The sequence below is a fragment of the Mauremys reevesii genome, linkage group 5 (genome assembly GCF_016161935.1).
Source record: "Mauremys reevesii isolate NIE-2019 linkage group 5, ASM1616193v1, whole genome shotgun sequence".
Classification (NCBI taxonomy): Eukaryota; Metazoa; Chordata; order Testudines; family Geoemydidae; genus Mauremys; species Mauremys reevesii.
The window spans coordinates 91,290,927-91,314,905 of record NC_052627.1 but is presented as its reverse complement, the minus strand read 5'-3'; the positions used below and the strand labels follow the sequence as shown (position 1 = coordinate 91,314,905).

The window sequence follows — 23,979 nt, the reverse complement described above, 5'->3', positions numbered from 1 at the left end:
TTCCTTTTTTCTCCACTCTTCCCTTTTTCCATTTCCAGTGACAAAATGGATAAAGGAAAAGGAGTGAAACAAAATAGGGAAAGAAAGGTGAGGCAGGAAACGAAAATAAATTTAAAAAAAAATCTGGCATTTGGTTTTCACAAATACCTTCTTCTTGTGTTTTCTGCTAAAACACAAAAACGTGTTAAAAACAAAAATTCTCAAACCATTTAGTTTAATCAAAGAGTAATTTTTGGTGAAAAAAAATGATTTGATGAAAATTGTTCTTCCAGATCTGTTTTTGAGTGAGAACTGCAAGGCAGTTAGACCAAAACAACTTGATTTATCATAGTGTCAGAATGGAAGTTAATTTTTTTTTCCTTTTGGAACAGTATTTTTGCCACAGGCATTTTCTTTATTATAGTTGCAGTCTACAGTTGCAGAGAATGCCAGTGGATTAATGCCAGAGAGCCTGATTTTTGCCATGGGGTTTCAAGTGAGCCACATTGACTTCAGTGGAAATGGTTCATCTCCTCTGTGGGGAGATTCAATTTGCAAAAAACTGTAAAACTTGAAATTTAACTATTTCTAGTGAGATTTGCAGCCAAATCTCTTCCAACATCTGGTGATTTGACTCAGTCTCAACAACACAATAATGTCTTTTTCAACACATACAACAGATAGTTCAAATCAATATGACCTTACCATGCTTGCTAAGCTTTTCATAAACTATATTTTAGCACAATGACCTATGTTACATCTATGTTATAGCACAGCTGGGTCAGGGTTTAAACACAGCACATTAGGTAATGAAGCGATAGGCTGACAGCTCCAAAACTATATGAAAAAATAGTCGCTTCTCAGAATAAATATTTAATACCCAATAAAATTTCAATGTGAAACACACATGGCAATCAAACTCTTTCATGCTATTGAAGAAATGCTAACATTCCTGCTAAAAACCTGGTGACTAATAAAAAACCCCATCATAATTAGTATTGTCTTTTAAAATGAAGGCAACCGTACACACTAATTACTAGAATATCAAAAGAGGAGAACATGAACATCTTGCCATTTTGAGTGAAAAACAGCACATTTTTCCATATAGCCATTTTTTCCTTTTACATTTGCTTCTTTATAAAATATTTTTTGAATTATTTTTATAGTTATGGTTCAGGGATAGTTAGAAAAATACAATTAAAATAATCATGTATTTTATCTGGTAACATTAAATGACACCTTATACTTTTATACTATAAACCTTTGCTAGTTTAAAAGGTCTACTGCGCAGCACAGTATGGGGAGGAAGTTAAGGACTATTTAGAAAAGCTGGACATGCACAAGTCCATGGGTCCGGATCTAATGCATCCAAGGGTGCTGAGGAAGTTGGCTGATGTGATTGCAGAGCCACTGGCCATTATCTTTAAAAACTCCTGGTGATTGGGGGAGGTCCCAGACAATTGGAAAAAGGAAAATGTAGTGCCATCTCTAAAAAAGGGAAGAAGGAGAATCTGGGGAACTATAGACCAGCCAGCCTCACCTCAGTCCCTGGAAAAATCATGGAGCAGGTCCTCCAGGAATCCATTTTGAAGCACTTGCAGGAGAGGAAGGTGATCAGGAACAGTCAACATGGATTCACCAAGGGCAAGTCATGCCTGACCAACCTGATTGCCTTCTATGATGAGATAACTGGCTCTGTGGATATGGGGAAAGCGGTGGACGTGATATATCTTGACTTTAGCAAAGCTTTTGATACGGTCTCCCACAGTATTCTTGCCATCAAGTTAAAAAAAGTATGGATTGGATGAATGGACTATAAGGTGGATAGAAAGCTGTCTAGATCATCAGGCTCAAGAGGTAGCGATCAATGGCTCGATGTCTAGTTGGCAGCTGGTATGAAGCAGAGTGCCCCAGGGGTCTGTCCTGGGGCCAGTTTTGTTCAACATCTTCATTAATGATCTGGATGATGGGATGGATTGCACCCTCAGCAAGTTCGCGGATGACACTAAGTTGAGGGGAGAGGTAGATATGCTAGAGGGTAGGGATAGGGTCCATAGTGACCTAAACAAATTGGAGGATTGGGCCAAAAGAAATCTGATGAGGTTCAACAAGGACAAGTGCAGAGTCCTGCATTTAGGATGGAAGAATTTCATGCACTGGCTAAGCGGCAGTTCTGCAGAAAAGGACCTGGGATTATAGTGGATGAGAAGCTGGATATGAGTCAACAGTGTGCCCTTGTTGCCAAGAAGGCTAACAGCATATTGGGCTGCATTAGTAGGAGCACTGCCAGCAGATCGAGTGAAGTGATTATTCCACTCTATTCGGCACTATCGAGGCCACATCTGGAGTACTGTGTCCAGTTTTGGGCTCCCCACTACAGAAAGGATGTGGACAAATTGGAGAAAGTCCAGCGGAGGGCAACGAAAATGATTAGGAGGCTGGGGCACATGACTTATGAGGAGAGGCTGAGGGAACTGGGCTTATTTAGTCTGCAGAAGAGAAGATCAGGGGAGATTTGGGAGCAGCCTGCAACTACCTGAAGGGGGGTTCCAAAGAGGATGGACCTAGGATGTTCAAAGTGGTGGCAGATGACAGAACAAGGGGACATGGTCTCAAGTTGCAGTGGAGGAGGTCTAGGTTGGATATTAGGAAAAACTATTTTACTAGGAGGGTGGTTAAGCACTGGAATGGGTTACCTAGGGAGGTGGTGGAATCTCCATCCTTAGAGGTTTTAAGGCCCGGCTTGACAAAGCCCTGGCTGGCATGATTTAGTTGATGTTGGTCCTGCTTTGATCAGGGGGTTGGACTAGATGACCTCCTGAGGTCTTTTCCAACCCTGATATTCTATGATTCTATGATTCAATGGTGAATATTCAGAAAAAATAACAGTAAAGTAACCATACGCATTAGAGATCAGCAGACAACACTACATAAGAAAAACTAGGCAAATCTATAAGAGGCAGGAGGATTTTATGTTTAAGGTACTGTAGTGGGGCTCAAAATTTGTATGCTCAGTTCACTGCTCTGCACGCACACTCTGTGTGTGAACTCTGGAGGAGTCACTTAATTTTTCCGAGCCCCTGTTCTCCTTCTGTACAATGGGGATAATACTCAGGGCTTAAATTCTCACTGAATAGTTTCCAAAGCCATGGGGCTTCAGCCCCATGGGAGGTGCCGGGGCTCGCCTGCAGGATGTGCCAAGGCTTGGACTTCTGCCCCGTGAGAGGTGCCGGAGCTCCTGCGGGTTTGAAAATATTTACCGGAGCTCAGCTCTGGACAGCTCTGGCTGAATTGAAGCCCTGATAATAATACTTCCCTGCCTCACAGAGGTGTTCTGAGGATAAAATCTGTCAGTGTATTGGGGTACTACAATGGTGAGCAACATTGGAAAGCCTATTAAGTTATTTTCATTCTGATGAAAAAAATTAAATTGAAGGTTTCTCCTGGGAACCAAGAAATATATTTCCAATTAGGAAACATGAGGACAGTTCCCAATGGAAGATACCTAATTCAATGATAGTTAAGAGAAAAGCTGAGAGACGAGCTGTGCAAGGTGACCTGGAGGAGAACACTATGTAGCTCAAAAGCATGTCTCTTTCACCAACAGAAGTTGGTCCAATAATAGATATTATCTCACCTTGTCTCTCTAAATTCCTGGGACCAACAGGGCTACAACAACTCTGCAAACAAAGAGAAAAGCTATAAGATAAATCTTAATGGAAACAATATAACTTTTGTGATAGAACAAAACAATTAAAGCTGCCCAATATGAATAATATATTTTGAAAGACTTCAATGGGCAGCCTTAAGAGATCAGTATACCTGGTAATCCTGTCTTGTACAGGATAAGGAGCCTTTAATGTGCTTAAGAAAGAAAAACTGGATTTCTGACAAGCACTGGCGTTGCTGTGTAGGAATGCATGATATCTAATCTCCACAATTATTTTGATCAGCAGGCAAAACAATGGATGGATCTGATAAACTGTCCAGTGCTGGATCACCCACACAAGGAAGGTTGTGATTTTCAAAGGTGCCAGCCATCCACAGTTAGCATAGACTTCAACTGGAATTACAGGTGCTCAAGACCTCTGAAAATTAAGCCCTAGATTTCCACTGTCTTGCAGCCCTGGGACACAGTTGCCCATCTTACTGCATTATTCCAGTATCTACAGTACTTCCACTTGTTAAGAGCTAGTTGTTGACAGCAAGAAATTATTTTTAAAGCCTACTTACACAATCTTGAAGCTCTGAATATTAAATCATCCTCCACAAGAAACAAATCCGTCTTAAGAGTTAGTAATCAACATACAAACTTGTATAGAAAAATGTGTTTGTGATCAAATGTATCTGAATAATTCAAAAATCTCTTCTACACATTCCCAGGTGCACTTCCCATACAGTCATATATCCCCGCCCCTATACTAGTCATTGTGCTCTCTATTGAGGGGTAGAACATTTATCAAAATTATGTAATGGGGTCACAGATACTACAATCAGAGACATTTAATATAATATGACATCTGTCTTAATGAATGTCTATAGCTCCAAGCTCTGTGGCAGCAAGGTGACCAGAATACAAAAGACGTTAAAACACAGGTTTTGGACTCTAATGTGCTTTTTTAACACAAACATTAGTAAGAGCCAATGCCATTGGGGAACACTGCAAGGTGCCTCTGAACATCCACTAGTCAGTGCACTCCTGTACTCTCCTGTGAGGGCACACCTTTTTACTCCCTGCCTGGCCAGCCAAGTTTGCTAGCTGGTGCATGTGGAAGAGTTTGGAGCTATAGTCCTAGCATCTCACTGCCCTTTTTGAGGCCCCATGCACCCCAAGGTAGTAGGGAGGAATGGAAGACTCCCAGCACTCTCCAAAGGCTTCTACAAGCAGCGAGGTAGCTCCTTACACCATCCCCCATCACTGTGCTTAATACTTTTATTTTCAAAATATTCCTGTAACATTAGTTGGCATTAGCCCCATTTTACAGATGGGGAACTGAGGCACAGAGAGATTATGGCCATGTTGTCAAAGTGCTCACTAATTTTGGGTGCCCAATTTGAAACTCCTAGGCCCTTATTTTTCAGAGTAATCAGGTTTTTTATATGTAGACTTGGCAGAATTTGGTTTTTTATATATAGATATAATTTTGACAGATAATATTGATGTTTATTTTTAAACACTTTTTCAATTTTTAGCTATTTACATTTTAATGGTTGAGGGAAATTATGGGGAGGTCAGGCAATAGGGGCATCAGGCTGTAATTATTTAATGACTGTAGACATTGAAATAGAAAAAAATTAAAATTTTATAATCATTTAAACACAAATTGTCAACATCACATGTCAAAATATACTAAGTAAATTCCTTAAATCAAACTAAAAAGTTCTCAAGCATATTTTTTCTACTTTGCCTGTTTGTAAATTTTGATTATTATAAATGGAAATATTTTTGTCGGTTTGTATGTGTACGGTGAAATTGACCCTTACCAACATTTACCAATACAAATCTAGTTGAATGGACTTCCTAAACAGTTTCGTTATTTCAATGTAAAAAGCTAACACTCTGCAGACAGCCACTGAGTGAAGCCTATGCTCTCTGCCGCTCAAGTGCGGCTTAGGATAGAACACTGGGAGGAATATGTCCTGGTTGATGTGAAACTGGGAGACACCTTTGGAAGAAAAGCTGGATGTGGCCTGAGCTGAACCTTGTCCTTATAGAACATGGTATAAGCGGGCTCTGATGTTAGGGCCTTGAGCTCAGACATCCTCCTGGATGAGGTTATCGCTACCAGAAACACCACACTGTATGACAGGTAGAGCAGGGAACACATTGCCAGCAGTTCAAATGGCAGACCCATCAATTTGGAAAGGACCAGATTGAGGTCCCAGGTCGGGGTCAGTTGCTGGACATGTGGATATAGCCTGTTGAGACCTTTCAGAAAACGGCTGACCACAGGGTTGGCAAACACTGACCGGCCCTCTGAGCCTAGATGGGAGGCAAAGATGGCGGCCAAGTGAATCCTAATTGATGACATGGACAGTCCCTGTTGCTTGAGATGGAGAAGGTAGTCCAGTATGAGTGGTACAGAGGCGAGCGTCGGGGACGAGTGATGCTGTGCCGACCAGAATGAGAATCTCTTCCACTTGGCAAGGTAGGTAGCCTTGGTGGAGGGTCTCCTACTGCCAAGGAGGACTTGTCTGACCAGGACTGAGCAGAAGAGTTCTAGGGGGTTCAGCCATGGAACTTCCAAGCCGTTAGGTGCAACGACTCGAGGTTCAGGTGCTGGAGACAGCCATGATCCTATATTATTAAGTCCAGGAGGAGTGGCAAGGTAACTGGGGCTTTCACGGACATTTCCAGGAGAGATGTGTACCTGTGTTGGCGGGGCCAGGTTGGAGCTATCAATGTCACTGAAGCCTCTTCCTTCTGTATCTTGAGAAGCATCTTGTGAACGAGAAGAATGGGTAGGAACATGTAGCGAAGACAGCTTCCCCACGGGAGGAGGAACATGTCTGTGATGGAGCCCAGGCAGTGGTTCAGGAAGGAGCAAAACTGTTGGCGTTGTGTGGCGAACAGGTCCATTTGGGGAAAGCCCCACCGTTGGAAGATGGAGTTTGTGACATCTGGGCGTAGGGACCACTCATGGCCGTGAAAGGACCTACTGAGATGGTCCGCCAACTTGTTCTGTACTCCCAGGAAGTACGATGCTTGCAGATGTATCGAATGAGCTACACAAAGGTCCCACAGCGTGATGGCTTCCTGGCACAGAGGAGAGGAGTGTGCCCCCCCTGTTTGTTGATATAAAACATCGCTGTGGTGTTGTCTGTCATGACTGATACACATCTTCCTGTCAAGTGGGCTTGGAAAGTCTGGCATGCCAGACGCACTGCTCTCAGCTCTCTGGCGTTGATGTGGAGAGCGAGTTCTGCCTGAGACCAGAGGCCTTGTGTCCTGAGTTTTCCCACATATGCTCCCCAGCCCCAGGCTGACATGCCCATCACTAGCAAGAGGGATGGCTGAGGACTGGTGAAGGGGACCCCTGCACACACTACCTGCGGGTCGAGCCACCACTGGATGGAGTCAAGGACCGGGCGAGGCAGAGTCACAACCCTGTCCAAACTGTCCTGAGCTGGCCAATATACCAAGGCTAGCCATGATTGCAGAAGCCAGAGTCTGAGCCTGGTGTGTTGCACCACATAGGTACAAGAGGCCATGTATCCTAGAAGCTTCAGGCAATTCCTTGCTGTGGTGGTGGTAAACTGCCTGAGACTTCAAATGGTGTTGCCCAGGGCCAAGAGCCCCTTCTCATGGCAATTCCGGTAGACATCACCCAAGTGGCCGCATCAGCCCCATCCAGAGCGGCCTGCAATGAAGCTCAGGAAATGAGCTTGACTTCCTCCACCAGATCTGAGAATTCAGCACAGGAGTCCTGCAGCAGCAGCTCTGTAAACTTTGCCATCGTCTCACATGTACTGTAGCAGTACCTGCTGATAATGGCCTGCTGATTAGGGAGAGGCCTTGGTAGTCCTGGCACTTGTTTTGGTTAGCAGCATCCACGACCAAGGAATCGGGTGGAAGATGGGTATACAAGTGCTCATAGTCCCTGGATTGCACAAAATAGCGTCTTTCATTGCACTTAGCACTAGGGGACACCAAAGCTGGGGTCTGCCACAAGGTTTTTGTGGTGTTGGCAATGGTCTTTATGAGGGGTAGGGCAATACGTACCAGTCCAGAGAGGGTGAGGATATCCACCATTGGATCTGTGTCCTCCACTACCTCCTCTGCCTGAATGCCCAGGCCTTGGGCAACCCTCCTCAGCTTAGGACCCTGTTGTCCTCCGGGGCCAGGGCTACTGAAGTGCCCGCCAGTGCTTCGACTGGAGAGGAGGAGGAAGAGACTCCCTCAAGGAGTGGTTGCTCCCTTCCCTCCATGCCCAAGGGGTCCTGTGGCGCTTGGGGATTCTGCGCGGGAGCCAACACGAATGGTGCTGTGGCTCTCCATGATGGAGCTGTATGCATTGGTGCCAAGGCTGTCGGTGCTGAGGCTGTCGGCACTGATACCGCTGGGGCTAGCGTAGCCAACGCTAGTGCTGCAGGGGTTGGGATGGTGGCATCAGGGAGCGATGGAGCTACCCCCAATCCTGCCGATGCTGACAGTGCCAGAGGTGGTATGAAAGCGGCTGAGGCCACCGATGCCACCCTGGCATGTGACCCTTCACTCCACCCTTGGCCTTGGTGAAAGGCCCAGGGAATCCAAAAGGGCCACTGTGCCAGGGGCTGCCACTGCATGGGCCATGGTGCTGGGTAAGGGTGCTGGTCTGTGATGACCTGGACTGTCTACCTCTGCTCCTACAAGAATGATAGGAGTCCGACTCTGAGGCCTCTGAAAAGGAGGATCATGGAGGAGCGGTACTTTGAGGCGCCGAGAGTCCATGCTAAGGGCTTGGGGACCAACAAGGTTGCTGACCCTGTTCTGGCACCGGGTAGCAGTGCACCGGGGATGGAGACTGCCGGGCCATCATTGCGGACTTTCCCCTTCACAGTGCTGGGGGAGTGACCGGTGCCGGCTACCTCTCCCATCTAGGCAGAGAGAACAGTGCCGTGAGCTGGAGCACGTCCCGTGCTGCCTCAAACGCCTCCAGGGTCAACGGGAGGTGAGGTTGTCAGCTCGGCCTCGGCGAGCGAGAAGGGTCCGGACTCAACCGCCCTTCCATGAGAGCAGGAGTTGATGCGACCATCTCTGGCAGTGAGGCTGAAGTAGTGTGGCCCAACTCAGGTCTCACAACGGTCAGCTCCTTGGGTTTAGTGAGGGGGGGACGACCCATCTTTGGCCTACTCTTCTTCTGCGGCACTGGTGATTGAGACTGGTGCCTGCCTGTGGCATGTGAGCCACGAGTGGAGCCATGACTGTGCCGAGAGTCCTGGTCTTTACTCGGCACCGATCCCCATGCCGACGGTGCCAGGACACTGTGTACTGAAGAAGAGGTACTTGGCACCAGGTCTGCTGATCTGGGATCGGACTGGGGCCAGAGTGCCACTTCCATTAGTAGGATCTTCAGGTGCTTATCTCTATCTTTCAGTGTCCTGGGGCAAAATCCCCTACAGATCCTACAGCCGGGGTAGGCAAACTACAGCCCGCAGGCCACATCCAGCTGATTTAATCCGGTCCTTGAGCTCCTTCTGTGCACTCCTCCATTTGCCCGCTCCTCAATCTACAAAGCTATTATAGGAGAGGGGCACAGTGGCTCTCTCCCTTCCATTTGGGCAGAGGACTAGGATGATGGTGGCTTAAAAAAACAAAGAGACGTGAGGGACTAGGGAAGCACAGAATGGAAACAAAAAGAGAGACAAGGAGTAGGAAAGCAGGAGAAAGGAGAGGCACAAACGGCTGGGGTGGCATACGTGTTGAGAGAAAGAAATCAAGGGACATAATCAAGTATGAGTCATTGATGGAGAGAACTGCGCTTTGGGAACTCCTTGATTGTGAATATTGCCCTCAGCTTTCAGCTTCACATGACAGACCACAATCTCAAGAACTACTTTATCTCCCTCAAGGCAATATTTTACTATGTCATTCTTCCCCACCACAAAATAGCATTATTACACATACACACACAATATCTTTTGCCCGCTCTCCGACTCTCACTATATAAAATTAATGCAAAGATGAAAAGGAAAGATAATGTTTTCCTGATTTTAGACAATCTTTAGCAGACAGTTTTTATTGTTGGATATACAAAACAAAGTCAGAATTTTGAATAAGAAATACCTGCCCACAGCCAACTAATGCCAATCACTCTTGGTTTGAAAACAGTTCATTCCCTAAATTTATACTTATACTTTACATTTATATGGGCCCGGTGGCAGGAAGACAGGTTGGATGTCAGAGACAATAAAAATTTGAACTAGTTCAATGTGTATTTGATTTGGAAAGTAACTTGTTTCTACAACTTTATGCACCTGACATTATCTGGCACATCTTGGATTTTTTCTGTTTAAAAATACTTTGGACTAAAAAGTGATTTTAGTATTGTCTGCAGTGCAATGCCTTGCACATGACAAGATAATGTACAGTGCTATCAGCTATCAAGAGGAAACTTGATGGAATAGTTCAAACTGGAAAAGAAAGCTAAAAGCAGCCCCGGCCTAAGACAAGTTTTTTATTGTATTGGGAAAACAAGTGCTATGGCACAGGATGAGTGTCATCTTTAAGAGGGAGTGGGTCCAGTGCACTTGTGATTGTCAGCTGCCTCCTAATTGGGTTTTAAGAGAGGGGGCTTGCGCCATATAAATGGGAGAGCCTGGTAACAGATGGGGTCAGTCAAGTGATTGGTGTGTCTTTGGGGAACGCTGCACAGATCAGAAAGCTCTCTGCAGCCCCTCCCTGGAAGAGAGGAATGTCAGTAAGCCAGTGGAAGGGCTAGTCTGCTGAGTTTCCTGTGCCAGTGCTAAGAGACTGGAAAGGCCAGAGGGCTAGGAAGCCTGAGGAGGGCAAGCCAGCAAAGGCTAGTGTGGTTGAGGCATTGTGAGAGATGCTATTGCTGTACTGGGTGTGTTATATGTATTGTTTGGACTATGCTGGGGAATTCCAGACTATGGTTGTGGAACTTTTATTATGATTTGTGCATGGGATTCTTGTAATAAATTAACTTTGCAATGGATTTTAGATAGATATGATACGATAACACACACACACATGGAAAGTCTTAATGACTATTTCTGGGGTCTCTGAAAGAGGGAAACTGAGGCAGCTGCATTTGTTGTGTCACAGAAGGATGCTCCAGGTGGGGCTCTTCTATTTCACTACCAATGACCCTTAAAATGGCATTCAAGTATGTAACAGCTTTTTGTGTTTTGTAGGACTTTTGAATAGTATAAATGTACGTACCCTTTGCTAAGCTTCTTAATGTGGAGTTCCTATTAAAAACTCCTTATCCAGATTAACATGTATTAAGGACTCCTGTGGTGTCATCTACAAACAGACTAAAGAGCTCCCTCCAATTATTCAGATATGTAGCCCTTTCAGTCCCCTGAACATTGCTGAGAGTCCGTATTTGCACAGTAATTAATTTTGCGGTTTTGCCAAGAAGGGAGCTTATCTAGGCTATCTGCAGTGGTTCTTTTGCTGGAGAACTACTATAACACTCCTAACCAGAAAAAAATCTAATTAAAATACTGCATCCAGATAAGCATGCGGTGAAAAGTTCACAAAAATAAATCTCCTCTACACAGTGGTTAAAGTCTCCAAGTTACTTTTAATTACACAAGTTTCATGGTATTTACCCATAAATCACTCACTTCTCTTAGGACCCAACTGATTTGCCTGCAAACATCTGTTATTAAAAGTAAGTCTGCACTGATTTACAAACATACGTATTCTACTTTCTATAACATTTCAGTTAATGAAATCACCATGATATGATGGCTGTCAGGTTGCCGGACAGTATCATGTTTGGTCATCTATGTCTCTAAGAACAGCATAACCACAAGAAAGGCTAAGTGCTAACAGGAAATGTTAATGATTAGAATCTCCAGAAAGTGTTACAGCAGACAGGGTCCTCAGAATGGTCTAAACAAGGAAGAATCTTCTGTCCATCGAATGAGCTAAGTAATAAGGCACCCTACTGGGTGTGAGGTATGTACATCACATCCCAGTGATGTCAGGCAGGCTGATTTTCAGACCCAGGCTTCTACTTGTGCATAAGTAATTTTGTTCATAAATTCTTGATGAACTAACACCTGATGAGCACCTGAGGAGAAGACTAGGACTTGTAAGAAGAGGTGTGTTTTAAGGAGAGACATAAGTAGGAAGAAGTGGAGGCATAACAAACAAGGTCAGGAAGGGATTCCAGGGGAGTTCAAATGGAAGGGTGTGACGATGCAGTTCTTGTGGGACCCAACTGAGAGTGCCAATTCAGGACTAATTGCTTAAACAGGGCAGTTACAGCCCAAGACTGGGGTTTTTCCACCTCTAAGGCAAACCAAACCAGCCAAACAAAGAGGACTTTGGTCTCACCCCACTGGCTAACCACAAGTCACAAGCAATTCCCTTAGACACTCCAGTTTTCCAGTATCACCACCAGTGCCACTCGTCCTGGGGATGAATGGTTATGAAAACCAACACCCCAATAAAAGAAAACGGTTCTCTCGATCCCAAAGGATCAAGCCCCAGACCCAGGTCAATATGCAAATTAGATCTTACCCACAAATCACGCTGTTGCCAATCCTTTAGAATCTAAAATCTAAAGGTTTATTCATAAAAGGAAAAAGATATAGATGAGAGCTAGAATTGGTTAAATGGAATCAATTACAAACAGTAATGGCAAAGTTCTTAGTTCAGGCTTGTAGCAGTGATGGAGTAAACTGCAGGTTCAAATCAAGTCTCTGGAGTACATCCCCCACTGGGATGGATCATTCAGTCCTTTGTTCAGAGCTTCAGTTTGTAGCAAAGTCCCTCCAGAGGTAAGAAGCAGGATTGAAGACAAGATGGAGATGAGGCATCAGCCTTTTATAGGCTTTTCCAGGTGTAAGAACACCTCTTTGTTCTTACTGTGGAAAATTACAGCAAAATGGAGTCTGGAGTCACATGGGCAAGTTCCTGCATACTTTGCTGAGTTACAAGGCGTATCTGCCTTCTCTCCATGGGTCAATTGTGTAGCTGATTGTCCTTAATGGGCTATCAAGCAGGCTAGGCAGAGCTAACACCAACTTGTCTGGGATGTTTCCCAAAAACACAGCACAAATTTGAAATACAGACAGTATAGAGCCAATACTCATAACTTCAACTACAAAATGATACATACATATAGACAGCATAATCATAACCAGCAACCCTTAACCTGGTCTTAGACACCTTATATGACCCCCTTTACATAAGATTTGGTGCCACTACAGGACCTTGGTTGCAACCATGTTCTATATGGTCCCAGATTATATCAATAACATCACAAAGGGGCACAGGTGCAGAAGTGGGAATGTAACACAAAGGGGGTGGTGAGTCAGGCAAGCTGGGGAAAGTAAATGGGGCAATGAGGAGAGAAGGAGGATATAAGAACAGAGAGGTAAGTGCTGATAGCCACATTGTGCAGGGCCTTAAAAATGAGGACATGGAACTTGAATTGTACCTGGTGTGAGAGGGGCAGGGGTGGCTCCAGGCCCCAGCACGCCAAGCGCGTGCTTGGGGCGGCAAGCCGCGGGGGCGGGGGGCGCTCTGCCGGCATCACGAGGGTGGCAGGCAGGCTGCCTTCGGCAACTTGCCTGCGGAGGGTCTGCTGGTCCCGCGGCTTCAGCGGACCTCCCGCAGGCAAGCCGCCGAAGGCAGCCTGCCTGCCGTGTTTGGGGTGGCAAAATGCCTAGAGCCACCCCTGGTGAGGGGAAGCAAGTGAAGGGATCTTAAGAGGGTTGGATGTGGTCAGAGCAGTGGGCTACGAACATCATTTTTGGGGTAATATTTTGGATGGACTGAAGTGGGGGATGAGATGAGGGTTACTGACGCTGGGGCTAGAAGGAGTCGAGGTGAGAAATAATCAAGGCCAAGGGAATGGAGAGAAACATAAAATTTATGGAGGGAAAAAAACAGCAGTGTAGTTTCTGCACTGGGGTATGAGCCATGACTTTAGCCCACAGCTTTCACTCTAATAAAAGTGAAATTTTGATTGTAAGAAGATTTGCAATAAAACATGTGAACAGGAAGAGAGTGTTTTGATCCAAAACCTACACTTTTTGAAATATCACAAAAACCCTACTTGGGGGAGGTGAAATCACCTGAGACAAAACTGCATAAGTGTCCAGGAAAAATGTTGCTAACGACATGACACAGTCCTACTGCTAATTACAAAAAAATTATTTTACCATAGCAATAAGCAGGATTTATCTGATCTTCCTGTACCATTTCAGCGGAGGGACACTAGGTACTACTATAATATAAATAAACAACAGTGTGACTGTCTAATGGAATATAGAATCTTTTATAATTACAAAGTAAAATTTTAAAAGTTAAAAAATGAACTGTTTTCTCATGCAATAAATGGCATATCTTGCCCACATCCTGTCATATGGGCTACTTGTGCGTCAGTTTTTAATAGTACAACAACAATAAACATAGAGCCTCTGCTGTGCAGCAAATGAATATACAGTACTCTCCCTTTGAAGTGAGTCAACTTTATTTTTATTTTCCTGTAGGGCATTTAGGGGAGAAAACTTAAAATAAATCAACAATACCAACTGCTGCCCTGGAATAACCTCCCAATTAAAATGCATTTATTGTGCTTTCAAAGTTAAATATTTTTTTCAAAACTTTGTGTGTTAGGGTAGCAATAGAACTACCACTGTCTCTGATCTGCATCTCATCTGTTGCTCTGATCAGCAGTAAAGCCACCCTCCACCATGTGAGCCAGTCTCTTTTAATGTCACACAATTTATATTTAGAAATGTCTGTGCAATTATGATGCAATTTTACAAATTGTTTTCTAGATACAGGCAAGAACATGTGACCAGAGGGTAATTTATTCTTGGGACTTACCTTTCCAGAGAATGTTGTTTAGAAGAGACAATGCAGAAATGAACTAACTACATGAAGATACTTCTATATCTAGACTCACCCTAGCAAGAAGCATGAGCGAAAAGTGAGAGTGGTGTATAGCCTCAAAAGCTGTGTTTATTTTTTATTTATTATTTGTATTATTGTAGCACCTAGGAGCCATAGCCATGGAGCAGCATCCCATTGTGCTAGACACTGCATAGACACAGAACAAAAAGACAGTCCCAACTCCAAATAGCTTATAATCTAAATATAAGAAAGAAGACGACAGATGGATACAGACAGACAGGGGAGTACAGAGAAACAATGACATAGTATCAGTCAGCATGGCAGGCAGAAGTCTTAGCACACCAGCAGCCTAACTGTTGTCTTTTTTTTTTAAGGCATTACGGCACAGGAGAGTTTTGAAGAGATTTAAGGATCTGAAGGAGAATAATAAAGTGTGTACATTTACAAGAAACTCCTCGCAAGCATGAGGGGCAGCATGGGAGAAAGCAAAAAGAGGTAGGAGTCGACAGCTTGATTGCAAATGAGAGATGATCGGTAGGGTGGGAATAGGCTATGAAGGGCCTTGAAAGTGAAAATAAGTAATTTATGTTTGATGCAATAAAGACAGAAGTGGTATGGTCAAAGTGACAAGCTAGGAAAAAGATCTTTACAGCAACAGTCTGAATGGAGGAATGGGGCAAGATGGCATTTTGCCAGTCAAGATCAGAGAAAAGGATTTTGCGGTAATCAAGAAATGAGAAGTTGAGAGCTAGGATAGGAATTTTAGCCATGTAGATGGATAAAAAAGGCTGCAACTTAGGGTATGTCTATACTTTCCGGACGGGTAGCGTTCGACTTCTCGGAGTTCGAACTATCGCATCTAATCTAGACACAATAGTTCGAACTCCGAACGCGCTCCTGTCAACTCCAGAACTCCACCACCGTGAACGGCAGAGGCGGAGTCGACGGGGGAGCCACGGACTTCGATCCCGCGGCGTCTGGACGGGTAAGTAGTTCAAACTAAGGTAGTTCGAGTTCTGCTATGCTATTCGCGTAGCTGAACTTGTGTACCTTAGTTCGACACCCCCCCCAGTGTAGACCAGGCCTTAGAGATGTGATTCTAAAAGAATTTGCAAGACTTAAATGTAGGCTGGATGTGAAGACCTAGGCTGAGGTCAGAATCAAAGATGATGCCCAGATTATGTGCTAGGCACTGTGCAAACACAATCCTACCCAGAAGAGATGACAGTCTAATTAAATGTACAAATGGTGATGAAACACAGCATGAAAGAGACGACTTAGCAGCAGCCACAACCTTGCAGCTACTGAGTGATTCCTCAGACAACCTTGATAGCCCATTCCAAAAATAAAGGACATTAATGAGAGAGAAACTTATGGCTGATTGTTGGCATTAATGAACAACATTACTAAAAGCATGAAAAAGTAAAACCACAGTGTCATGAAGAGTACAGCAGTACCAACAGAAGGCTATAGACCAGTTCATAATGTATCAAATGTCTTCCCTGCTGTACTAGCTCTTGCTGCATTCATTCATTTAGTAACAATCAGACCTGTTATACAATTACACTTCTTAAGCTCTTGTACTCTGTAGACTACCCAGTAATAGGACAGTCTCTACAGTTGTCCCTCATTGCAAATCATGGCTCTACTGGAATAAAGGGAGGGTGTCACTCAGGTGCCTAATGAGCAAATGTGCTACACAGTCTATGTTCTGCACATCAAATAAAATTTTCCCCTTTAAATATCTGGTAATTAAATTAAAAACCAATTAACTTCACAGAGATTTATGCAATGAAAAAATGTCTAATGTACTACATTCCATGTAGGTAATTGGTCCCGTTTTGCCAGCTTACCTGCTAAGATCCATTAATGGGTGTCTCAGTTATCAAGGGCCTTGATCCCAGTAAATCTCTCTTGCAAAAGTTTTTAAAGCAGAAGTAAATAAATTATTAACATTTCTCTATACAACTTCTACATGGTAAACAGAATAGGAGTAAAGTCCCACAGAAATGGTCCAAGCAGACATGTGCAACCAGTATTTTAACAAGGGGCTTCCACAAACATTTTCCCAAACTCCATGTGCTCTGGAGTACTGAGGGGAGAGAGACTAGGAAGTCCATTCACTTCTTTTCATTTAAACAAACAAAGAAACAAAGGTTTCTCCTGGCCATAACCAAAGGAGGAGGCAGCACCAATTTGCAAACCAGCATATATTGTTTGGCACCTTGCTAGAAATGTTTAGGCTCACATCCTGAAAACAATACTGACTGTAGGGATACTAACAGCATAATATTCATCTTTTGTCATTTGAAATGGAGTGAAGGTGAACAAGGCCTTTAAGAAGACCGGTCCGGATCCTCCCAGTGGTGTTAGTTGTGACTGTTTAGAGTGGCCACTAGGTGGGAAGGAGGCTGTGTAAATGGGAAATACAAAGACAGTCTAAGACCATCTGGCATTCACCCTACCATGGTGTGTTCCACATTGCTGTACTTGCAATAATGTTCAATGCTTGATAACAATCATTATTCTAAAATTCAGTATCACTGTTTGACTGTCAAAATAAATTGCAGGATATCAACAATAACCAGTGTCCTAGACAAAAACATAATTAAGCTGAGGTTAAAGCTGACAGTACATAGTAATAACAAGAGTAAAATTTAAAAAAAGCAGATATAGTTATCAAAAACACCAACCATTTGCAACCTAGGAAGTTCAAAGTTTAACAGAAAAGAAACCTAAACATTTGAAAGTGGGGAGCTCTCAGTCTGAGTTCCAGCTAAATGAAGTTTTTGTCTGGAAATTGTCTTTTTTGGTCTGAGTTATTTTTACAATTTTGAACGTTCATTACTTGCATTGGGAAAAGGGAAGCACGATACCTTGTGGTACTCCTGAGCTTTGGAACTGGGAAAGACAACAGGAGAGGACTCTGCAGATCACTGGAGATGAGGGGGAAAGCAGAGAGCAGGTAACTCTTGTAGCAATCAGGAGCTGCATGCTTCCCAGCTTCCATGAGTCAGCTCCCATTAGCCCTAGAGACACTAAACTTTGATTCCTGCTCCGACTGTCAGGCTGGCCTTCCTACAGACCTTCTGAAGTCCACAGGACATGTTGCAAACATAAGTCAGCAGGAGGAATGGACCAGAAGTGCATTCTACTGAGGGCCGTGACAACTTGTGCAGATTTTAACATGTCCACAGGGAGGCAAATATGGGAACAGAAGCAGGAATCTAGGTGTGGAACCTGCAAGAGCAGCGGAGTCAGGACTCAGTTAGTGGGAAGATGACTTTGGGAAGCCAGGAGGGCTGTAAAACATACCAGGCCAGGGAAAAAGTGGCACAGAACAAGATCTCTTTGGGCCCTCTGAACAAGAGGAGAACCTGGGAAATTTAGGCTCTTCAAAGGGCTACAGGAGTCCTCCAGGCATGAGGAAGTTGGAACCCAGCTGCACCTGTTCAACTACGTAATTTGCCGGTGTTTGTGGTTGCTATCTTGCCAGCTGCTGCCTATTCAGGGTTGTATCTTGTATAGGTTTCACATACTGTATGAAGTACAGTAGCATCTATATTCACTGTTGGTTCTAAAAACATTTTACAATCTAGACTATTTACTTAAGACACAATTCCAGGGCTCCCCTATAGGCTTCAAGCTTCTAGAAGCCATCTCCTGGCATTCATTTTACTTCTTACTTAAAATACCACATACTATTTATTCTCTCAAGTACACTATCACCAGCTTTGGCTAGTAAAAGCAAATAAGATACCAGGGAGGTGGAGAGAGAGCTAAAAAAAAGGAAAATAACTGAAGTATTTTCCTGGTTAGGGAGGTGCATTTCAGACCCACAAGAATGCTATTTAAATATTATTTTTTCCAAGTATGCAGACAAGGTGGCAGATAGGTTGGAGGGATCAAGTGGGAGGAAAGACTGAAAAAACTTGACCTTCACTCCCTTACTTACTCACAACTCATGTGTGAAACTAATGCAAATATTTTTTTTAAAACTTCTGCAGCTGAATTCCCAGAGCTCTGTATTTTTATATCAGCCAATTTCTCTTTCAGCCTTTAGTGGGCACATTCTGCATAATAATGGAAAATAGAAAAGAAAATGGGCTGCATAATGAGATGTTTCAGGCAATGGGAGAGTGCTAAGTGGCCTTGTCTTCAGTGATGCTTTCATTTCCACACAAGACCTACAGAATACCAGCCTTAGAAGTTGCTAACATTTTTCAAAAACCCAGGTTCCCTTGTGACATTTGCAACTAAAAAAAAATTGATTTAAAACTCTCCTGTATTTCATTGGTGGCATTTAACAGCTGAGAAGCCATTTTGTCCTTTGACTAAAGTTATAGAGAACCATGAAATTATTGCATTGTGATATACTTGCATTGTGTTGTTTTGGTCACAGTGGCATCTATGTTTGACATTGTGTCTTTAAGACAGAAAAGTCTAAATCCTACAGAGAGGTACATTTAGCATTCTTTTTCAACCTCATCTCCTCAGCTGCTGGCACTCTTCTCTCTTTCTCCCTACCTCCTGGCAACTGAGAGTGGTATCTCTGCTCTTTCCCCTACTTTCCTGGATGTGAGTTCCATCCTTACCTGTAGTGGGAAAATGGGGCTGGGAGACAGATAACAATAGCTCTCACATGGATATGTTTGTCTGCTAAGCATTCCTCATTCTGCCTGGCAGACAAAAATCAGGGAGCCTCGTAATTGGCCATTGTGATAAGTGTTTGTGGTCCTGGCAAACTGAATGGAAACACAGTCAGGTATATGGACTCCCCCTTAGAATCTGTAAAATCCACATGAGTCTTAAGAGCAAAATATTGAGGACCATAGTTTCTAAGTAATAAAATATGTAGAAAGCACACAATAGTCAGACACCCTCTGTCAGAAGATAGAGTGAAAATAGAAATGCTCTTAAAAATGAAAAAAAAATCACTATTCTATAGTTTCCATCACACATTCTACATGGAATCTCTTCATATACACATAAGAGCACACACCCATTATTTGTGCATGTCCAAGCAAAAACACAATTTAAATAACCTTTTGCTTTAATTGGAAGCATGTCAGAACTGCAAATAATAAACCAAGATCACTGCAGTTTGCACAACCCTGTCCTCTCTCTTCCTCACAGCTGGCTTCTCATCCGAGCTCCATTCACCTTGCCTAACCAGTCCCAGTCTCCTCTCCTCAGGCTTCTTTCTCATCCCAGTCTTCTTGCCCAGCTAGTGCAAGTCTCCCCTTCTGGGCTCCCTGTCCAAATCCTAGTATTGCCCCTTCCAAGCACTTCCCATCTCACGCTCCCAGTCCTAATCTCTTGGCCCAGCCAGTGCTAGTTCCCCCTTCCCAGCTCTTCATCTAATCTGCCTCTTCCCCCCCCCCCCCCGACCCCCAGCCTCCTGCCACCATTTCCTGTTCTCCACTGGCTTCCAGTCCCAATCTCCCCACCCCCATACACACACACACCCCTTGCTCTTTAGCCAATCTCAGTCTCCCAACTCCCTGACTCCTTGTTCGTCTCTTTGACCTTCCAATCCTTGTTCTCCCCTCTACATCCAGATCTGTCTCCCTCTTCCCCTGCCCCTACTAGTTCCTAGTCCCAGTCTCCCCCATTCCCATCTCCCAGTCTCCTTATCCAACCAGTCCCAGCCTCCCCCACCCCTCCTCCCTCCCCAACAAGTCTCTAGCTCCCCTTCCCACACCCCCACCACCTCCCAGTCCCCATCTCCTTACCCAGCCAGTCCCAGTCTCCTCCCACCCCAGCTTCAAAATCAAGTCCTCTCCCAACTTCTGGAGACAGTTTCTCTCCCTCCCACTTGAGTCTCAGTCTCTCTGGCTACTTATCCCAATTCACTCTTTTCCTTCCCAGTACAGTCCTTGTCTTCCCTGCATCTGAGTCCAGAACCTTCCTCCTCCCTGCCTTCAATTCCAGTGTCTGGCTCCCCCTCGGAATGGAACTTACTCAGTCACTCTGTAGGGATAGTGTATGCACACAGGGCCGGCTCCAGGGATTTTGCTGCCCCAAGCAGCCCAAAAAAAAAAAAAAAAAGTCGTGATCGCGATCTGCAGCAATTCAGCGGGAGATCCTTCACTCCGAGCAGGAGTGAGGGACCCTCCGCCGAATTGCCGCCAAATATTTGAAAGTGCTGCCCAGTTCCAGAGTGGCCGCCCCAAGCACCTGCTTGATAAGCTGGTGCCTGGAGCCGGCCCTGTATGCACAGTCCTATCAATACTAGGACGGAGCATGCTCAGTGCACACAGAATCTTTGGAGGTTTTAGCTCCTTAAGTCTAAGGGCAGGTCTACACTAAGAGCGGGGGTCGAACTAGGGTACGCAAGTTCAGCTACGTGAATAGCGTAGCTGAATTCGAAGTACCCTAGTTCGAACTACTCACCCATCCAGACGCCGCGGAATTGAAGTCCGTGGCTCCAAGGTCGACTCCGCCACCGCCTTTTGCAGTGGTGGAGTACCGGAGTCGACCCCGGCGCTTCCGGAGTTCGAACTATCGCGTCCAGATTAGACGCGATAGTTCAAACTCCGAGAAGTCGAACTCACCGCTGGTAAGTGTAGACTAGCCCTAAGTCTGTATTGAGCATGTGCAATCTGCAATTCCTAAAAGGCTTATAAATTTGGCCAAATTTGGGTGGATTTTCACAGGAACATCAAAAGGCACATCCCTGACACAAAGGCTACCCCTCTGCCAAATTTCAAGATCTTACTCCAAAGCATGGGGGTCCTAGAGCTTTTCAGAGAAAAGGTCACCGCATTTTATAATTTTATTACTTTTCCCTAGCCTTGTTCTTGGAAGCGACTGTACTGTTTTGGCTGAAATTCTCCCCTCAAAATATCAGCCTCCAGCATGCACACAGCATGGAAAATTTCAGCACAAATGGTTAACGTTTGTCAAAACCAGGGCCGGCTCCAGGCACCAGTGTAGGGATATTAAAGAAGGTTTATATTAAACATGGTTTATATGAGAAATGATTTATTGATTTATTGTTAATTGATACTTTACAACTTAAGGTTTATGTTAGAAGTAAATTTGTGATTGTCAACATTTAGCCTCTAACCTGCAAGCCACCAGCTGTGTCTGTGTGAAGCCTGCTCAAAGAGATACTTGGTATAAAACTTGTTAAGCTCAAAGAAATACTTTGTATAAAACTTGCTAAACATTAATTAACTCTAAGTAAGCCAAAACAGTAGCTGTTATAGTGTATAGATAGAGACCCCCACCCTCTGTAAGTTTTCATCTCACTTTATCTTTGCTTGTTAAAAGACAGGGAGTCTCACATAAATTGGTAACACCCCAAAAGGTAAAGAGACAGTGAACTAAATGTGATTAAGATAGAGAATGTATGTGAATAAATGGTTAGGGAGTCACCAGCCTGAAGAATTCAGTGTCGGCTGAAGAAGGTGTCAAGTTGGATCAACCAGATGACCCCCGGAGGGCAAACTGGAATCCACCCACCACACCTCAAAGGAAGGAAAAACAAAACATCTAATAACATGGAGCCAGCCATCTGCTGATTGATTTAGCAACAGCAGAATGAAGCAACTCCTATGAACTAACATAGGGAAAAATCCCTATAAAACTGGACTCTAAAGAATAAGGACTTTGAGTCTATGGTTCTGCTGCCAGCCTCCAGGAGCATCAGATGCATCTGACACAGACTCGGCTCCATCCTCATGACCAAGATACCTGGCCAGTAACTTGGCATGAGCAACGTCTAGGCTGGTAAATATAACATCTATACAGAACCTGAATGAATGAGTGTGTGTGTGTGTGTGTGTGTGTGTGTGTGTGTATAAGGAATAAGTAGTGATAGAAATAAGTAGTAAAACAACGTTGTTTGCTTTTATCTTTTGCTTTACTATTTATTTACAATAAATGTGGCATCTTTGCCTTATCCCTCTTAATAAGATCCTGCTGGTTTTTATTATATTGGTATATTGGGATAACACCAGCAAAACAAGCAGGTGCTTGGGCGGCACATTTCTAGGGACAGCATTCTGGCACTGGCCATCATAGGTGCTGACTCTGGGGCATGGGGAAAAAGTGCCCCCACCACCCCAGCTCGCCGCCCCAGCTTGCCTCCGCTCTGCCTCCGCCTGCTCCCCTGAGCATGCTGCCACCACTCTGCTTCTCCCCCCTCCCTCCCAGGCTTGCTGCGCGCAAAACAGCTGTTTCGTGCAGCACATCTGGGAGGGAGGAGAAGCCGAGCAGCGAGACGCTCAGGGGGAGGCGGCGGTGGTGGAGCAGAGGTGAGCTGGAGCAGGGAGTGGTTCCTCTACCCCCTGTTACCTCCTGCGCCCCCCTGCACCCTAGCTCATGTCCTCTCCACCTGCTCCCCTGAACGCACTGCTGCTCCGCTTCTCCTCCCTCCCTTGCCTGAGAGGGAGGGAGGAGAAGCAGAGTGGCGGCGCACCCAGGGGAGCAGGCGGACCAGAGGTGAGCTAGGGCAGGAGGTCGCAGGGGGCCCCCAGGAAGCAAATCGGGTGGGGGGGAAATGCAGCATGCCCGGGGAAGGAGGCGGGGCTGGGGATTTGGGGAAGGGGTTCAGAAAGGGTGGAGTTGGGGTGGGACTGGGGGGCACGAAAAAAAAAGTGGGGAGCAGCCAAAAATTTTTTTGCTTGGGGCAGCAAAAATCCTAGAGCCAGCCCTGGTCAAAACAACAACTTATATCAGGTTCTCATAATGGGAAGTGTTGGGCAACCTTAACAACAGGCCACGCTACCAGCCTCATCTTATAATCACAATTTCATACCCTGGAAGCTTTGATTTTGAAGGCTTTACCCAAAGATGCGTTATTAAGCAAAACCTAATAAATTCAATTTGATGATTAAAACAAAGTAACGTACATTGTTTTCCTCTCTCTTGCCATGGCGAGAAGCAGACCCTCGTGGTGTTGTCATTTTCAGTTCTGTTTTGAAACTGGGAGCATCTGAGGAACTCAGGCCACGAAGAATTCACCATCCCCAGAACTGGTTCACAACCTTCCTTTGCTGCCTCACAAAATGATCTACAGGGCAGGAGTCCTCGACTGGAGGAAAGAAAGAAAGAAAGAAAAAATCTATTGTTTTACAAAATTATTTCTACTTTTTTCTCTATTTTTAATTTAAAAAAACAACATTTTTGAGTAATTGTATGTTCAAGAAAACTATGAAGAGTAATATGAAAGTGGATAAAATGATCTGGAACTAAGTCTTCATTATTCATCAAAGGTCCCATCTACACTATCTTTTAAAATAAATTTAAACCCAAGTTAAATTCAAACCAATTTCTTACTCAGGTCAATCCCATCCAAGATGAGCAGCCAAAATATTCTGCAAACCAGACTAGCAATGAAGATTAAACATGATTTAAACTTGATTGAAAAAACCAGTGTAACAGGTATAAAGAAATTGTACTTGTCTATTTTATTTTCTCACTCTGACATATATGTATGTATACAC

At 44.4% G+C, this 23,979-nt stretch overlaps 1 protein-coding gene across 8 annotated transcripts in view; it reads right to left on the bottom strand.

The window, feature by feature from the left end:
• CORIN (corin, serine peptidase) overlaps nucleotides 1-23,979 on the bottom strand; it is a 289,837-nt gene that overhangs the window by 122,770 nt on the left and 143,088 nt on the right. For all 8 annotated transcript variants that reach the window (XM_039541668.1, XM_039541670.1, XM_039541669.1 and 5 more), the window contains exon 5: nucleotides 23,386-23,567. In XM_039541668.1, the coding sequence (XP_039397602.1) occupies nucleotides 23,386-23,567 (182 nt within the window). The remainder of the gene's footprint in view (nucleotides 1-23,385; nucleotides 23,568-23,979) is intronic.